We start from the raw sequence: 19,216 nt of genomic DNA on the forward strand, positions 1-19,216 counted from the left end.
ACTTCAGTTTATCATCTTGTGTTTTCATAAGTTCAGAGCAATGCCTAAACCCACTACCTAAAAAGTATGGGAGTGCGCCCAACATCTAGCTTTAGTCAAATTTTTTATTCTTCACCCAAGAGGTGATTTGTGTTTGAGCTTCCATAAAAAAGTAAGTAGTCTCTTTGTTGTGCTAAAGTTGAGCATTTTTTTCGTCTTTGAAATTAAGTGCAGTGTGTTTCAAACTATGATAATTTTGAAGTTTTGTCGAATGACTAGGAGTAGTTTTTTTCTTCCATATTGTGTTTTGTCCAAGCTGGGTCTCTATATCTTTTTTATCCCTAGCTTGAGAGGGTGAAGTAGAAGAAGAAGTACATGAAAGAGATATGTTATTCCATATGTTGTAGTAATTTTTATGTGACCAAAATATTCAAGAAAAGTGGAGAACAAAAGATAATTTTTTTGCATTTATGAAGAATTTTTTAGCAAAAAAAAATTAAAAAATTGAAGACTAAAATTTTTTTTCATTGCAAGTCAAAGTTACAAACTCCAGTTTGAGGGGGAGTGTTGAAGAGCATATATAGAAGAGTCTTACATAACTCTCAATAAGAAGTTTCATAAAACCAGAATTAATATGGTGGAGTCAAAGACGAATCTCACGGAGGTAGGTCTTACCGAAATCTTTGTTATAAGTGTTTTAGTTATATTAGTCTTCTTATTATGTTTAGTTATTTAAATATTTTAAGACTTATTTTAAGTGTTAGACTTTGGGTGTAACTGGGACATGGATAATTTAATTTTTATCTTATTCTAATTATTTCCTCTATTATAAATAAAGGTTCATTGTACTCAATTATGAATAAGTCAGCCAAATATTTATTTTTTACATAAATTCAACACATTAGATTCCTCCAAGGAGAAACAAAAGAGAAATCAGCCGCCGCTCTCATCATTCTATATCTGGGATCCAAATTCCAAGTCCAAAAAACCCAAACGAAGGGCAAAGAGAGGAATTGAACCTTCTTTTTCTCTCTGTTGTATCAGCACAACCTTCAAACAAACTTCCAAACCCAAAGTTTTCATCTCCAAATCTCCAACTCCTCTCAGACTCTCTTTGATTGTCACTTTGATTTTCTTCTCGTCGCCCTTGTACAAATACCCATTTGCACTTTGCAGATGTTAATGTGAGCATGTCAAATTATCTTATTTGGTAGTAAAAAATGGAATAAGGGAATGGTGGTAACAACTCTACAGAAGTAAGACTAGTTTGCTATTTGTATGGGGTGCATGTGATTAACCTTCATAAATTATAGAATAAACAAACTATAATTTGCCAGCCTTTCTTTCGATATATCGATTTCAAAGGTCAAGACCCTGCTTCGACACTTTTCCACTACTTTTCTACGCAGATGCTTTACCCATCCATAGCCATCGCTCGGTAAGAAAGAAAAATTTTGTTCCTGTGATACATGGAGAGAGGCTTCAATGAATCCATATATCACATTCTTTTGAGGTAAGCCACAACCCTATCAAATCATCAACCATAATTGCTTTCAAGTTTCAACAATAAATTGAAGATTTTTAATAGAAGCAAATTAGTTTTGAAAATTTATACTCCCATTCCAATATGGTCTAATGTCCTGTTCTGGTATCTCGATCGAAATACCCATAACTGGTATTTTAAGTAAAAATAGTATTCTTGCTTATTTCCACATTCCCCAATACAAAAGATGCAATTCAAGAATTCCTAAATATGGTACCATAGAGGAGAATTTCATCCTAAAAAAAGAAGATTTGAATGAATATCAAGGAGCAAAAGAATATAGGTGAAAATACCAAAATTCATGGGGCCTTCCCATGAATAGCTTTCTGAGCTACAGAAGATCCAGAGTCAAACTCACTCTTTGCAGGAGACAATCAGGATACACCAAGTCAGATTTCTTATCGAGGATGCATGAAGCGAAATCAAATGGAGCTGATTTTGATCTGAACTTATCCAAGGATTTGATACAACTGAAGCATTAATGGGTAGCAGATGTTCCATCTAGACAACACCGGTCTAAGCACCCACATGCATTGCTGCACTCTCCGACCCACTTTTTCATTTTGGCCAACTGATGCCGTTTAATGAGATGGTCATCTCTTTCACAACAATTGTCAAACATCTCTATTCCTGGCAACTGTATGAACTTTCAGTAGCATAAGATATATATTACTTGCTTCCGAGTGAGATCTATCTTCAGCTAGAAAACCATGAAGCTTAGAGTTCACTTCTATAAGGCTCCACCCAGGCATTTTTCCATCTCCTTTTCGTCTAATAATAGCTCTTACCTTCAACACATCTTCCCATCTCCCACAACCTGCATAAACATTAGCTAAAAGCACATGATAGTCAGTGTTGTCAGGATCCAACTCAATCAACTTCTTACAAGCCAATTCTGCAAGATCAATGTGTCTTGTTGCTCTACTTGCAGATAGTAAAGCCCCCCATACATTCATATCAGGCTCCACAAGCATCCCTTTAACAAGGGCTGATGCGTCATCTAATAAGCCTGCTCTTCCAAAGAGGTCAACCATGCATGCATAATGCTTCGTGTTAGGAGTCACATCACATGCTTGAAGCATTAAATCAAAACATGCCTTACCTTCACGAACAAGACCTGAGTGGCTGCAAGCTGATAGCACACTTAAGAATGAACTTTCATCAGGCACAAATCCCACTCCTTTCATATTGTGAAAAAGTTTCAAAGCCTTGTGTCCCAAACCGTGGAATCCATATCCTGCAATCATGGCGCTCCATGAAATCATGCTAGATTTTTGCATTCCATTAAAAACTGTTTCAGCAGCACTTATACTGCCACATTTTGCATACATATCAAGTAAAGCTGTTTCAGTCAACAAATCTGATGCAAATCCACTCTTAAGTATATACCCATGAACCATTTCTCCATAGTTCAGTGAACCCAATTGCGTGCAAGCTTGCAAAACACTTGCAGCAATGATGTGGTCTAGCCTAAAATCTGTAAACCTCTGCATTTGATAAAATATTCCAAGTGCCTCATGAGCATACTTGTTTCTGGAGTAAGCAGTGACCATTGCACTCCATGAAACTAAACTCTTTTCCTGCATCTGATCAAATACTTCTTGGGCTAATACAATGTTGCCATATTTAGCGTACATATCTAAAATAGCTGTTTGCACCTCTACCGAGAAATCAAAACCAGATTTAATAATAAAGCCATGGATAGAATAATCACAAGCAGGAAGCAGACCTAGTACGGTGACCCAATTGGGTTTATGATCTCCTAGTTGCATCATTCTAAATATCCTAAAAGCCTGGTCATATTTTCCGAGACGAACACAACCCGTTATCATAGAGGTGCAACTCACAACATCTCTCTCGGGCATTTTATCAAAAATCTCCATTGCAGGATCGAGTTCATCAAACTTTAAGTACATATCAATCAAAGCAGTAGCAACATGGGCATTACCCAGCAGCTCCATCCGTTCAGCGATTTCATGAATTCCTTGCCCTTCTTTATAAAGCAATAAGCTCGAAAATGCTTTAATAACAAAGGGCAAAGTGAAACCATCGGGTTCGACTCTGCTTTTTTCCATTCTTCGGTACAATTTTGCAATCTCGAACCATGATTCTTTGATGCTATAGGCACGTATAATGGCATTAAAAAGAAAAATACTCTGTTCTGGTACCAATTCAAAGACCTGCCGAGCGGCTTCGCAGCTTCCTGCCTTAGCATAGGATTTGACGAGATGCGTAGCAAAGAAACTATCACGATAAGTCCCTCCACTGATGATTCGAGCATGAACTTGTCGTATCAAGCGTATGTCAGGACAGGAACGCAGGAGATGAGCGTAGGCGTAGCCAACTGATCGCGATTCAGCAGCGGTCAGGAAGCCGAGAGACCTAATAGATTTTACAGCAGTTTGTGCCTTAGAGCAAAACATGCGAATTCCATAAAAGGTGGCTGTAGAGCTTTGGGTACTGTCTTTGGTGGAGCTAGCCGTTCTCGGATACCTTATTGGATTCTTATTCGATATTCGAATATCGGATATCTAATAAAGGGGGGTTTTAGTGAAGTCAATCACTGTGAATCATTTGTTGGTGTTAATGCCGTAGATGTAACGAGCACCGGAAAAAACTTTTATTTGTTAGCTCCCAAAATGAAAAATATAGTGTAAATAAGAGAATGAGTTATTTTTTTATAATATATCTAAGAAGATAATTAACCTAAAAAATATGGTTATTACCCTAATAAATAATTTAAGTAGTATCAAAATATATTAATATATTAATTAATTAAATAAGATATTTTATTAATAAATTAAGATAGATTGTAGTTTAGTCTAAATTAATAAATATAATATTTTATTGATAACATAAGATATATTTTACATAGTATAAATTATTAATATATTTCCATAAAATTAAAAATCATTAGTTTAATTAATGATAAAAATAGAATGATTAAATAAAAATACTTGATCAATCGATTACTTTAAAAATATTTTAAATACCACTCTTAAAACACTAATTTAATATAGTTAGAAAATTAATAAATATAATATTTTATTAATAACATAAGATAGATTTTTATGTAGTATAAATTATATTTTTATTTCCACAAAATTATACATCATTAGTTTAATTAATGATAAAAATAGAATAATTAAACAAAAATATTTGATCAATTTCTTAATTTAGTATTTAATTACCACTCTTAAATCACTAATTTATTATAGTAATCAAAATAATAAATGAATAAATATAATATTTTTTTAATAACATAAGATATATTTTATGTAGTATAAATTAATATATATTCTAAAAAAATTAAAATCATTAGTTTATTTAATGATAAAGATAGATTAATTAAATAAAAATACTTGATCAAATGCTGACTTTAACAATATTTTAATTAGCACTCTTAAACCACTAATTTAATATAGTAATAAAAATAATAAATATAATATAATATTTATTAATAAGGTAAGATAGATTTTTATGTAGTATATAATAATAATATACTTCCACAATTTAAAAATTATTAGTTTAATTAATTGTAAAAATAAAATAATTAAACAAAAAGTTAAATAATGAACCGAATTAATAAATGAGCGAGAGGGAATTAGAGATGGGAAAGCGAGATCCACTTTCACGAGCTGAGACATGAGTTTAAGTGGATGAACCAAAATTTGGTGGGAATCCTGATTCACCCACTTTAGGGGGGTTAGTCAACTTGATGCAGGAAATAAAGTTCATCCTCATTATTCAGTTCATCTCTTGACATCGTAGTAGAGCGCAAGACTTCAAGTTATCTCGATGACTAAGATGAAGAGGAACATCATCTCCACGGTGGGGGTGTAGTCAACAAACATAAAATTTGATCTTGATTTTAATCTTCATTTCATGCATCTACATGAACTTTATCTTCACAATGGGTGTTAGTGTGGACAAAGTTCATGTCCACTGAAAAACAATTTCCAATGTTAGTGCCCCCAAATGAGGAAAATGCAGAAAATAAGAGAATTAGTAACTTGTAAAGTATACTTAATTAAAATACAATACTTAAACATTAAATTAGGTAAAATAAACATTATTACTACACGAATAACTAATTAATGTATAACTAAAATATATTAATGTACTAATTAATTTAATTATATAGTATATTAGTTAAAGATTACTGTTTATTGTACATTAATATAGTAATTACGTGAGTCAATTAACTGTGCACATGATTAATCACAAATAATAAATAAATAACGTTCAAAATAACATAAACGAATATAATACATTTAGTTATTAATTTATTGATAATTTATGGTGTTCTTTAACATAAAAAATTCATGATTAAACAGGAAAAATCTATCAAATACTAACTTTAACACACTATATATTTTTACATATTATTAATTAAAAATATTTTTCCATTAAATTTAAAACCATTGATTTTATTAATTATAAAAATGAGTTAATTAAACCAAGTTCTTGAGTTAAAAATATTTTAATTACCACTATTAAATCACTAATACAATAGAGTAAATAAAAAATAAATATGATTAATAAAAAAAATATTATATTAATAACATAAGATGAATTTTTACATGGTATTAATTAATACTATATTTTGACAAAATTTAAAATAAATAATTAATCGAATGCATACTTTAATTATATTTTATTTACCAGATACTTAAATATGAAGTTTAATATAGTAATAAAATTTAACAAAATCGGAATGGGGGAAATTGAACGAAATCGGAAGGTATTTTGTGGGAAAAGAGAATAGAGAGAGAGAGAAGGGAGTGAGAAGCTGAAAGGGAGAAGAGAGGGAGAAGAGAGAAGAAAGAGAGGTCGAGAGGGATAAGAGAGAAGAAGAAGCAAGAGAGAAAAACGGAAAGCGAGTCCGAGAGAAGAGAGGGAGGCACGGAGACGAGAGACGGGGTGTGGGAGAGAGGGTGAGTCCAAGAGAAGACTAAGAGACGGAGGCTGGAGAGGAGAGAGGGAGCAGAGACGTCGAGGGCGCAATGAGACAAGAGAGGGGGTGCGGGAGAGAGGGAGAAAAAAATAAAAATGAGAAGAGAGCAAGAGAGTGGGGTGCAGGGAGAGAGAGGGGAAAAAAATAAACGTTGAGGGTTCGAACCCTCGCGTTTCCTTCATCCAGATTATTGGCAAAAAAGGTTAAAAACCAGATTCTATTTTTTATAACGTGGATATGATGTTACGCTTCATCTCCAGCATAATATGAAGTTTGGCGCTCCACTAACTACGTAAACTCTTCAAGTTGACTAACCTCCTGTTATAAGTATAGAACCTAGTTTTCGATCCTTTTTGCCAATCATCCGGACGATGGAAACGCGAGGGTTCGAACCCTCGACGTTAATTTTTTTTTTCTCTCGCTCGCCCTCTTCTCGAACCCTCGACGACGTTTATTTTTTTTTTCCCTCGCTCGCTCTCTTCTCATTTTTATTTTTTTCCCCGACGTCACTGCTCCCTCTCTTCTCCGGCCTCCCTCTCTCGGTCCTCTCTCGGACTCGCCCTTTTCTCCCCACACCCCGTCTCTCGTCTCCGTGCCTCCCTTTCCGACCCTTTTTGCCGATCATCCAGACGTTTTCTTCCCTCTCTAGCCCCACCCCTCCCTCTCGCTCTCTTCTCATTTTGATGTTTTTTCCCCCTCTCTTGTCTCCCTGCGCCCTCTCGGACTCGCTCGTCTCTCGGTTTTTCTTTTTGATTTTGTTCGCCCTCTCTCCCGCACCCCCTCTCTCTTCTCCGTGCCTCCCTCTCTTCTCTCGGACTCGCTCTCCGGTCTCCCTTTTTCTTATCCTTCTCGGCCTCCCTTTCTTCTCTCTCTCTCTTCTCCCTCTCTATTCCCTTTCGGCCTCCCACTCCCTTCTCTCTCTCGCTATTCTCTTTTCCCCCAAAATACCTTCCGATTTCGTTCGATTTCCCCCATTTCGATTTCGATTTTCTTCGATTTTGACATTTGGGCATCGATTGCTTAATTTCTACTTCGATTAGGCATCGATTTCCCCATTCGGCTTCGATTTCACCCTTCGGCTTCGGTTTCCCCAAATTTCAGAAGGTATGACTAAACCCTAATTTTTTTCCATTAAATTAGTGTTTTATTTGATTTAATTTTAGTTTCAGTGCCTAATTTGGGGTTATTTGTGCATAATTGTGGGATTTAGGGTTACGGGTTAGGGTCTAAATTCTTGATTCGGGTTAGAGTTTATTTTTAGGGTTTGGTGCTCGGTATTTAAGGGACCTGGAATTAGGTTTAGGGTTTATGGTTAAGGATTTATGGTATTTTTAGGGATTAGGGTTTTAAGGTTTTGGGGGTTTTGTGTTTTTAAGGTCTAGGGTTTTTTGAGTTTAGGGTCTGGAATTAGGGTGTAGGGTTTAGGGTTTAGGGGGTCTAGGGTTTTAAGTTTTGGAAGTAGTGTTTAGGGTTTAGAGTTTAGTAGGTGATAGGGTTTAGGGACTTTAGGGTTTGATGGTTTAGGGTTCAGGTTTTATTAAGGGTTTTTTAGTCCAGTTCAAACAAGGCTGAGTCGCCTACATGGGCGTCCATTAGCCAACGAAACCCGACCCCCATCACTGATGAGGTACAGCCCGTAGTGACTGCGAAGTCATATGAGGCTCTACCAGGGGTGTTCGGTGAATTTGGACTTGATGTGTGTGTTTTTGCATTGTTTAGTGCATATGCAGTAGTGAAAATAGTTTGATTAATTTTAAAATGTTTTAGAATGTTGTTAAGAATTTTTGAAGTGCTATGGAATGTTTTTACTATGTGGTGAGGAGATTCGGTTGTTATACATATCCACCATATGGTATTCTATTTTTTATGGTTTGTGTTTCCGTGACGGGTAAAGGTTGTCTGATAAAGTTTTTTTCCATGAGGACCATCTCGGATTTAGATTATAAATGGTTGTAATAAGACAACCAACTACTCGACCATATGATATTTGGACCTTCGAAGATGACAGCAAAATGCTCGATCTCTTGGTCGAGCAGGTCAATATAGGGAACAAGTTGCCTAATGGGGTTTGGAAGCATGAGGTATATATGAACTGTGTTAATAAGTTCAATGAAGACGCAATCAATAAAAAAACTGTTGAGCAGCTGAAGAATCGAACAAGATCATGGCAGAAAACATACCAAACGGTAACGAGTTGTATCAACACTAGTGGGTTCGGTTGGGATGCAACCACACAACGAGTTACTGCATGTAATTTTGTATGGATTGACTACATAAAGGTCAGTAAATCATGATGTACTATAAAATATTTTTTATGTTTTCCGCGTTAGTATAACTCTATTCCAAGATGTCTAAAGGATGCTTTATTCTTGTAGGAGCATAGAGATGTTGAGAAGTACAGACGTGAAGGTTGCCCTCTGTACGACAAATTAACTGTGGTTGTGGGAAACACAATAGCCATGGGGTCAGCAGGTGTAACCTTTTTAGAGCAGGGTGATGAACTCATCCATGAGTCGGAACATGTCCTGATGGATGAGCCTGAGGATGTTGAAATAGTTAGGGATACTCCATCGCCATTATTTAGCGGGAATAAGTCGACAGCTAATCAATCTCGAAGAAGTAATCGGTCATCTTCAAGTCGTCGTAGAAAGAGAAACGAAATGTTCGATTATGACACTAGTAGATTCATTGATGTAATGAATCAAATCGCTCAGACATTGAAGGATGTCATCAAGCCTAAAGAGGCAAATTGGGTCAAAGCCCTCAAGGAAATCCCGGACTTGTCTGTAGACTTGAAATTTCGTGCTCCTTTATGGTTGGATACACCAAGTAAGAAGGAGTATTTTATGGAGATGACAGTGGAAGGCTTGGGGACCTTTGAAAACCGCGAGGTCGTATAACGATTTAGCCCACTTGGTGTTAAGCCGGTAGGAATAGGGTAAACCCCGAATAATAATGAGTAGCAGCAGAAGTCATGTTGGGCGTATTAGATCCTAATATGTGTTTAGGAGAGTATCTACTGATAGATTGAGACTCGTGTTATATCCGCTGGAGTCCCCGAGGTTGCAGGGCTACTGGTCCGAAGAGACTCACTCGCCAAAAGGTCATTGCCATTGATTTAACAATGCCGCGTAACAATTTCTCAAGAAATCAGCAAGTAGTCAAAAAATGGTATCAGAGCCAAGGATTAGCTTTGGTTCTTTCTGTTTAGGTTTACATACTCCCAAAACAGTTACGACCCAAAACCGGTCACATCCCAAGCAACATTTGTAGAGTACAAATGTATCAAAGACCTCAATTGGTTGGTCAGAAGAAACTTAATGGTCCTTCATACGCATAGTGTTGAAAGATGGACATACCCATGTTTGTCCAATAATAGGCTATCCACATGGATGACATGGCAAAAATAATTCAATATTAAATAATATAATGGATTTAGCTGGTGATGTCCATCATAGTTTCTTTACGAAAAGTTGTTGTGAAAAATACACTACAGAATACATTGCCTTTTTATGCCTAGGAATAGAAAGTGATGTAAATGAACAAGTACAAAAGCTCAAGAGAGGAATCAATGCTCATCTTGAGGTACTACAAACAGGAAATACTCAAGAAACAGTAAAATTCCTTACAGACCTACAAAGTTTTGTAGATCAAGAAATAAATCACTTTAGGATATTAGTACCAATCCGAGAGATGAAAACTAAAAGGGTTAATAACAAACCAAGTAGAAAAGAATTAAAAAAAGTCATTTGTAAAATAGCTTCTGTAAAAAATCAACAAAGTACAAATAAAGATCGTCTCATACGAGATATCTGCGCTTTAACTCAAAATAATGAATTAAGAGTACTTGTTGTTCAGCATACCTCTCCATTCATTACTTTGTATCAATTAGAACGATTAATCGAAATTCTGTTCCGAAAATTAGAAGAGGCATCATCTCAACTAAAATTCCTAAATGTCTGAACAAATAGGAATAGAATGTACTTCTCTTCAAAATAGTGTTCATGTACATCATGAAACACAGGGAGAATACGAAGAACATCCTAACCTTATGCAGGATGGTAAAAAATGGACAATCAGTATCCCTTGGATAATTGAAGTCTATAATAGAGATTGGATTGAGTTCCAAAAGAAATCCTTCGTCTTCCAGAAGGAATTATCTATAGAAATATAGGATACCGACTCAGGTACCTTTTGCTACAGATTATTAAGTGAATCAGACATAGCCAAGCTAAAAAGATTCAAATATGTCTATTATGGACTAGTTCGTATAGGATTAGACCCCTTAATACGAATCAACCAAAATTTACCCTTCATGGCAGCTATCGTAGATAACTCAATAAGGAATAATTTTGAAAAAGCCCTACTCGGAGGAGTTAGAGCAAATTTAGGATTAGGCCCAGTTTCCTTTACAACCTGGCCCAATTTACATATAGATTTAGATGACAAGCATATCCAGGATACTTTGTCCCTAAAAATCTACACACCTGAAACCGATCCCTCACCACCATGATCAAAACATCAATGACCAAATCATTTTCTTATTCTTTGGTTAAACATTTCAGTTTTAATCACAATACAAAAAACTAGAAAACTCCTTGAACTCGAACAAACTTGATTGGCAGCAAATTTACTCATTATTCTTCATAACTAACACAATCTTTCAGTGAACTATTAAAACAAGACTTGATTACGTGTTCCAAGCAAAAAGAAAAGAAAAATCTTGATTAAAATGAATACACTCCCAAATATTGAGTGTATTTTTTTTTTCAAGACGTTTAGGTCAACAGAGACTCAATTAACTTGAAGTCTACTGCTTCAATCTGAAATTGCAGCTAGAAATTAGTTAGACCTAAGGATTGTTGAAACTTTGTAGTTCAGCATAGTCAGCCATTAACGCCTTCCGCCAAGGAACAATAACTTTACAATGTCGTCGTTGCTCCTCTTCTCACTCTGGATGTCTATTATGAAGCTGCAAGTTTGTCAAGTGATGCTTCACATGGAGCATAATAGATACCCAAGAGTAAAGAGGAGGCGGTGGCAGAAGGATAACTGTCCAAGAATGAGAAATCCGAGAGGGATTATAGAGTTGCCAAGCATCCAGGTTTGAGCGAGACAGAGAGAGAGGAATATCTGTACGATGAGGGAATTTCTCAGTGACTGATGTTCGACAAGGGCAGGATGGGCGAGTTAAGTGGATGAACCCCTTCATCCACTGGAATCTGTTTACTTATACTCTTATTTACATCAGTGGATGAAGGGGATGAATCTTGATTTTCAAGATTAATTGTTTGTTCCATGGTTTTAATTCCCATGGTACTCGAAAGGGTGAAAGTCCCTTTCTTGTATATTGAAGTGAGTTTAATGGACGAAATTGTCCAATCATTCAATTGTTGTTGAACTTTATATTCAACCAAATATGCATTCTTGATTGATCCAGTATGTCTACTACTGGATGCTATTTATAACAAATTAAAAATTTTAACTAAATTAATCTAACACAAAGAGTGGTAAGAGAACAACAGAAAGGGGAATATCCTAGTATGAAGTAGAAGTATTATAAACTTATTATATGGTAATCATGAACGAAGTAAACTATTGTTCATAATATCATAATTAATTTACTATTCATGATCTTCTTGTGCAGATACACGTTTGTCAACGATTTACGAGTATAACAGCCTTCAACTCTTTCTCTAGCAACACGGCCTGACTCAATGCAACTTGGGTGATGTCCCATATCTTATACAAGAACGAAGATGAATAATAAAATCATTATAACATGACGAAGGAAGTTACCTCCCCTGATGATTAAAATATAAATTTTTTATAATATCATACTTCATACCCTGGATATTCAAGGTTTAGCCGATCATAACTCTGATACCAATTACAACATGAAGAAGGATATAAACAACAAGCAAATAAAAGAAGAGAGGACAGAGAATAAATTCTTATTCACAATATCATAAAATTACTTACAAAAACAACTTCCAAATAAGCAAGCAAGCAACAAGGCAACCTTGAGTACAATTCAGAACTCTCGAATTCAAGTGATGCCTTAACAAAAGAAAAATACTCATTATATAGACGGAGAACAATAGAGTGGATTTGTTACAACTTTGAAATCCACCACTAATGAAAAGATAAGCCTCTATGATTGAGGTGGTTGAGGTGAGTCATCTCTATTATTGAGATTGCTTTGAATGTGACCTCCATTATTAAGGTTGGAAAGAGACCTTTGATGGGCTTGGGCCCTGAGAATCTTTCTTTTCTTTAATGCATTGATCCTGACTCAAGCATGGTGGCAACTTTCGGCTTCCCATTGATGTGACTTTATGGAATATGGCCGACCAAAAATACTGTAGGTGTTTGGATTGATGTGACAAATAGGCCAGCTGTGGGCCGGAGGATAATATTTCCTCTATGGATTTTGGACGGATGTTGCCGACGAATCTTGTTGTGATGATTCTGACATATTTGATGACATCCTGAAAAGCATAAAATTTATTTCTTTTTAGACTTTGATTCAAGGAGTTGAATGATAGTATCCATATAATCCACCATCGTGGGTTCTTCTTCATTAGGCTGGCTATCTGGTAATGAACCTGCATGATCTTCATGATCTTCAATATTGTCTTCAACAGCAGAAGGTTCAGATACTGACATATTATATGTTGTAGGTTGGGAGGAAGACAGAGTGCTCTCATTGCGCAAATCACAAATAGAACCCTTCATTGATTCTAAGAGTTTTGCCATTAACTTTGCTTCCGATATATTCGGATATTTAACACTTAATTGAGTTTTAAAATTGATGTAATCCAAGTGCGTTCTCATTTGTGAGAATGAAAGACTTAATTTCTACAACTTTCTGATCAGTATTAGGGAAATTTTTCCACCATCGAACATGAAATGTCTGAAGTAATATTGGAAGGCCTTCTTTATTAAAACCTGATGTACAATCTCATCGCCAAATCCATGGTATAGAGAATAGCATGAAGAAGATGAATAGTTCTGTACTATTGTGTATTCTACCCAGAGCTTTTAGCTCAGGACTAGTTTTAGTCCATAAATTAAATTGAACCTTAATGGGCTCAGGTAAGATATCCATAGGCGGCCCAAATTTGATCCACCAGTTGAACACCCAATTAGGTAAAGGTAATGACCTTTTGTAGACATCCTTACTCTATTGGAAGAACCAAGAATGTCGATGTGAGGGATTCTGGTAGTAAAAACTATTATTCCAGGCATCTATATAATCCCAATAATTAAATTCCTTATCATTAGGAAGAGCTGTAGAGTTAGCCAGGTCAAATTTACCCTATCTTGAAGGGTGCATAAATCTCTGAATCGTACAATTACTGTACGCTCTTGGGCTATTTTATTTAGCCCCATTTGACAGTGTATGATGCACTGCTATGGAATTGAGATGAACCAAGATGGATTCAAATGAATACCACTGTTTTCCTGCACGGATGGGACAATAGGCTTCTCCAAGCCATTTTTGTAATATTTCCCAGGAATCCAGGGTACCATCGAAGTCCTCTTTATTGAGGATCAAAATAATTTCCTGATTAGGAAGAGTAATATACTCTGGTTCCGTTTCAAGTGTCTCTTTATACGACACAAGGGCTTTGCCCTTATTGTGGGAGGAATTTCCTCTTTCTTGATTCTTTCGGTCGCGGCCTTTGGATTGTGAACCACTTCCTCTTATTGGGAGTGGGTTACCCCTACCGGGGTTAACCATGATTGGAACCCTGAAGAAATTCACGGGTCAGAAAGTCAGGTAAGGAGTTTAATTCTCCTTTTATATGTTTAATATCAAAATAAAAGGCGATTAATTCTGCCTGCCATCTGGCAAAGATTTGTTTGGAAGTAAGATTCTTCACATCCTTCTGAAGAATTGATTTAGCAGCAGAGCAATCAACTCTTAAAAGAAATTTTTGATTTAATAAATCATCTTGGAATTTATGAATACACTTAATTATTGCAAGTATTTCTTGTTTTACAGTAGAATAATTAATTTGCGCTTCATGCCAATTACCAAAGGTAAATCTAACAAGTTCTTCTTTACCATCTAGATTAACTTGTTTTAATATGCCACCATAACCTATATGAGAGACATCTGTCTCTACAACCTTTAGATAAGAAGGATTGATCAGGTTTAGACAAGGGAGTTGTCGAACCTTTCCTTTAATAATTTGGACTGCATGGGTATGTTCAGGAGTCCATGGCTCAGGATTCTTTCTGAGTCTTTTGTGCAATATTGTTGAGTCTTTAGCAAGATTGGGATAGTAATCAGCAATATAGTTGAGACTTCCTAGAAATCTCTGAAGTTGAGTTTTTCCCCATAATTCATTTGAAAATTTGGAAACAAACTCAATACTTCTGGCAATGGGAACTATTTTTCCCTTGTGAATATTATGATCTAAAAATCTAACAGAGGTCTGAAACAATTTCATTTTAGGTGCAGATATCACCAAACCATGTTTTCGAATAACTATTTTGAAAACATTTAAATGCTTAAAATGAACATCAATAGATTTTGAATAAACTAAGATATCATCAATATAAAATTCAGAATAAGGAGCAAAAATATCATTCATGATATTCTGAAATTCAGATGGAGCATTCTTCAAACCAAAAGGCATAACATTCCATTCAAAATAACCAAAAGGTACTATGAATGCAGTTTTGTATTTATCCTTTTCATTGATTTGAATTTGCCAATAACCTGATTTCAAATCAAATTTAGAAAAGATTTTTGTAGAAAATAATCTGCCTAATAAATCTTTTTTGTTTGGAATTGGATACCTGATCCATTGCAAACAATCATTAAGTGGTTTGTAATTAACCACTAATCTAGGAACACCTCGTTCCTTCTCTGCATTTTTATTGACATAACAAGCAGTACAACTCCATGGGGAGTAAGATTTGCGAATTAATTTTTTATCCAATAGATTTTGGATTTCCTTCTTGCTTAGGTCTAGAAAAGTATGTTTCATTTGACTAGGCCGAGCTTTGGTGGGAATGGTCCTTTCATTGAACCCATCAATATAAGGTAAAGACACTATATTTATGTCTATCCCAAAATGCTGTAGGAATATCACTACAAATTTCTTGAGAAAACAAGTTATGAAGAGAAGTAATTTTCTCTTTAATGTTTGAAGGATACGATAATCTATCAACTTTGCTATTAGATTTACTTTGGTGTAGTAATCAATGTTATAGAACTTGACTGGGCCACAACCCGTAGAGGTGATCGGGACTGGATGTATCCAGATCAACTGGGTTTAACCACTGTTTGACCCGTTTCTGACATCACTTAAAGGGGGAGGGGGCCAGCCTCTCTGTTATAGAGAGAGAAACTGGGATAGCGGGCGGCTGTGCCCCCTCCTGATTTCTTTCTCCCTCTTCCCAGCCTCGCTGTTATAGGGACCGGGATAACAGCCGGCTCTGCTTTTCCTGTTTTCTTCTGAGGTGGGGGAGGGGCCTTTCTGCATGGCTACAAGGAGGGTAGGGGCTCCTCCCTCCCATGCAGAGAATGGTGGTGGATAATCAATCTCTGTGCTGTTGACTGCCTTCTTGAATAAATGTTTTCCTGATCTTGTTATGCTATTTTGCCATTATAGAGCCAGATGATCTGTCATTGAGATTGTATTTACTTAAGCAATTAATAGAGGGAAACTGGTGTTTAACGCTCTGTTTTAATCATATAGGGCAATTTGTTTTTTGCTGAGAATTGGTGGAACTGCATCTGAACTGTTGTTTCTTGTACCTACCAGATTCATCTAGTTCATGTATACTTTGAATATGAATACTTTTACGCTTTGCGGAGATGTAAGGTGCCATTCTAGGATTCTTTTCTAATACCATGACGGAAATGCACTTCCGCATCCATCATCTCTTCTAAATTGATTTTCCAGTATCTTCATGTAATGCCCCCCCCACCCCCTGCCTTTCTTTCTCTCTCCCAAAGAAACAAGGTATCTTGAAATAAAAATTGTTCTGAATGAACTTTCTGCCAGGGATTGGCCGTTGATAAACGATCCAAGTCATTAATTACTCTGCATTTACTAAATCATAAGTGTATTGACTTCTGGTGTAATTGAATGGGTGCCTTTTCTTTGGAACCCTGGAAATCATGTCAACATTCTTTGTTATACTTGGTTAAAATTTGTTCATTTTAAGACAGTTCAATAAAATGTAGCTTTGATTTTTCCAATCTCATTTTCCAAATGTTCCGATGTTCAGATGTAAAACAATATGGTTGCCTTTGACTGAATACTGCATACATAAGAAGCTTGGTTGGGTCTGTGACAGCTTTGATTTTTGTAACTTTTTGAAATTTTCTTATCTTTACTGGCAGGGAAGTGGAAATGGTTATTCCTCCACCTGTTAAGCCTCCTAGAATCACAAAATATCTAAAGCCATATGTTTTGAAGATGCATTTCACAAACAAGTATGTGAATGCCCAAGTCATACACACGCCAACAGCCACAGTTGCATCCTCTGCAAGCTCACAGGAGAAGTTGCTTAGGCCTACCATGGAGTTGACTCGGGATGTGGCAGCCGCACGAAAGATTGGGAAGATCTTGGGTGAGCGACTTCTGCTGAAGGACATCCCTGCTGTCAGTGTTTTCTTAAAGAGAGAGCAGAAGTATCATGGGAAGGTGAAGGCAGTAATTGATTCCTTGAGGGAAGCTGGTGTCAAACTAATTTAGATTTGTTCTTCTGAACTTCATAAGGCAAGAGTAAATTAGGCATATCTAGTTGAGGAGGTTAACTTTCTCATTGTTATCTGGGCATTCTGATTGTGCTATTTTCTTCAGAAAATATGCAGTTGTATTGCCAATTGTGTTAACTGGGAAAGCATTACTGTGAGGTATTCCTTAAGTGCTAAATACTGGAAGTGTCATTTAATTTTATCGTTCAATTCATACATCTATAGCGAATGGTCTTTGGGTTTTTAGGCCTAAACAATTTAATCCAAAAAATGTAAGATAGAGAATTCAAGTTGTGCAGAGTTAGGTTACGTTTGGCAGCAAAAGAAGTAGGGAAACAAAAGAAAAGAAAGAAATAGAAATGAAAAGAATATTTTTTTCTTTTGTTCGGTATAGAACAAGACGTAAGAAAGAACAGTGAAAATTGGAAATATTATGATCATCAATACGTTGTCATTTATGATTTTATTACTTTATGCATATCTTTTGATGGATTCGTTATTCTATGGTTTCTCAATTGTTGATTGTTGTCAACATTGGTTATTCTGATGAAAAAATAACACATGGTAATACTAAAATATCATCTTCCGGTGATTACCCGTTACTCCCCTTAATTGATATTTATTATTCCTATCATTTGAAAGTTGGTGTCTTATGGAGTGACATGATGATGGAGGAGTTTTATTACACTTCTGAGCAATGCCTATAGACCCACTACCTATAGGGTAGGAGTGTGCATAATATCCAATATGAATTATTTGATTAGAATATAGAAATATGTTTTACGGCTAGGAATGGTTTTACTCTCACTTATATTATGCCAATTGAGCATCTTGGAAGAGATGATCATTTTGAGAGGGAGTGTTGGAAGATATGGTGGACAATCATTTTATATGAGAAAATCTTATACACCATTTGCAACAAGTTGGGCTTTCATGATGTTCTCTCACCCTAACTTGAGGGGTAGTGCCAAACCCACACGATCAATGAAGGTTTACACATCCAAGTGTGTTTGAAGATGGGCTCAAGCCCATAAGACCAAAGAATAACCGTATATCAAGGAAAAAACCCACATGTGACGATAGAATGATAAATAAAGAGTCTTCTCATAGAAATGTTATTGATGTAATTAGTTTTAAGTTTTAGGGGTATTGTTATAATATTATAGTTTTATCAATCTATAAATTGAGCTTAGGGGGAAGGTTAGGACACGAGTCCATAACCTCTTTTTCTCTCTTGTTTTCTCCAATGGGTAACTCTCTATTTTTCTCCATGAGCAAAATTCATAAAGTCTTGAAAATCAACAAGTTACTCTAATTGGAAAAAATCATTAATATAACTACTCTAGATTGACCTAGGTACTCTTTGTAGCACTCAAGGCTAATTCATTTTCGGCCTTCGAAAAATAGTGTAAAAGTATTAAAAAGAAAAAGAATGGTAGCATCACTAATAGTATGCCTTAATCATTGTGGTTAAAACCTATAAATACTAACTTGTTATGTCACAATTCATATTAGCAATTATATTAGAACCTTTGGCTGCAAAGTTTTATTCTTAAATAATCAAATGATAAAAGTTTACACTATTTTTCTACTGGAGTCACTATCTCAAATCAGTTTTATAACTTTAAATAAAGCTTAAACTGATTTTATTTGGCTAAAAGGAAACGGAATATTTTATTTTTTGTAGTTAATAAATTTTTATATCCATTAATTTGGCAGTGGTTATTGATAGGAGAATATCGATAACAAAATATTTTGATTTTATTTATTATCACAATTGATACAATACGATGTGAAACAACTATCTCAGTCGTTCGATCATGATCGGACAACTGAGATAGTGTTTCGCATGTTTCACATGAAATGGTTTTTCGTGTTAGATTAATCCTCTATGTAATAATATTTATATCTTATTTTTTTTCTTAATAAACACTAAACTGAATCAATTAGTACCATGATCGGACGACTGAGATAGTCGTTGATCATGATTGGCTGACTGGAAATAGCGTTT

At 35.5% G+C, this 19,216-nt stretch overlaps 2 protein-coding genes across 2 annotated transcripts; one reads left to right on the top strand and one right to left on the bottom strand.

Annotated features, from left to right (window-relative positions):
- Positions 1-1,624: 1,624 nt before the first annotated feature.
- Positions 1,625-3,578, bottom strand: LOC137952340 (pentatricopeptide repeat-containing protein At4g31070, mitochondrial-like). The gene is made up of 2 exons (XM_068799480.1): positions 2,625-3,578; positions 1,625-2,339 (listed from the first exon to the last, which is right to left on the bottom strand). The coding sequence occupies exons 1-2, from the start codon at positions 3,481-3,483 to the stop codon at positions 2,137-2,139; spliced, it is 1,062 nt and encodes a 353-aa protein (XP_068655581.1). The 5' UTR covers positions 3,484-3,578; the 3' UTR covers positions 1,625-2,136.
- Positions 3,579-6,823: 3,245 nt separating this feature from the next.
- On the top strand, positions 6,824-17,343 carry LOC137951589 (uncharacterized). The gene is made up of 2 exons (XM_068798351.1): positions 6,824-7,583; positions 16,849-17,343. Exon 2 carries the CDS (start codon positions 16,859-16,861, stop codon positions 17,201-17,203), a length of 345 nt encoding a protein of 114 aa, XP_068654452.1. The 5' UTR covers positions 6,824-7,583; positions 16,849-16,858; the 3' UTR covers positions 17,204-17,343.
- Positions 17,344-19,216: the final 1,873 nt, after the last annotated feature.

The sequence above is a fragment of the Aristolochia californica genome, unplaced genomic scaffold (genome assembly GCF_029961685.1).
Source record: "Aristolochia californica isolate CCGP_79_NKW_82.1479 unplaced genomic scaffold, dmAriCali1.0.hap1 SCAF_15, whole genome shotgun sequence".
NCBI classification, from domain to species: Eukaryota; Viridiplantae; Streptophyta; class Magnoliopsida; order Piperales; family Aristolochiaceae; genus Aristolochia; species Aristolochia californica.

Excerpts from the sequence above, each read along its gene's own strand:
- LOC137952340 (XM_068799480.1), bottom strand. The coding sequence starts at position 3,483 with ATGGAGCTGCTGGGTAATGCCCATGTTGCTACTGCTTTGATTGATATG. Across the intron at positions 2,340-2,624 it reads CTCAGGTCTTGTTCGTGAAG|GTTGTGGGAGATGGGAAGAT; the intron begins GTAAGGCATGTT and ends ATGTTTATGCAG.
- LOC137951589 (XM_068798351.1), top strand. The coding sequence starts at position 16,859 with ATGGTTATTCCTCCACCTGTTAAGCCTCCTAGAATCACAAAATATCTA.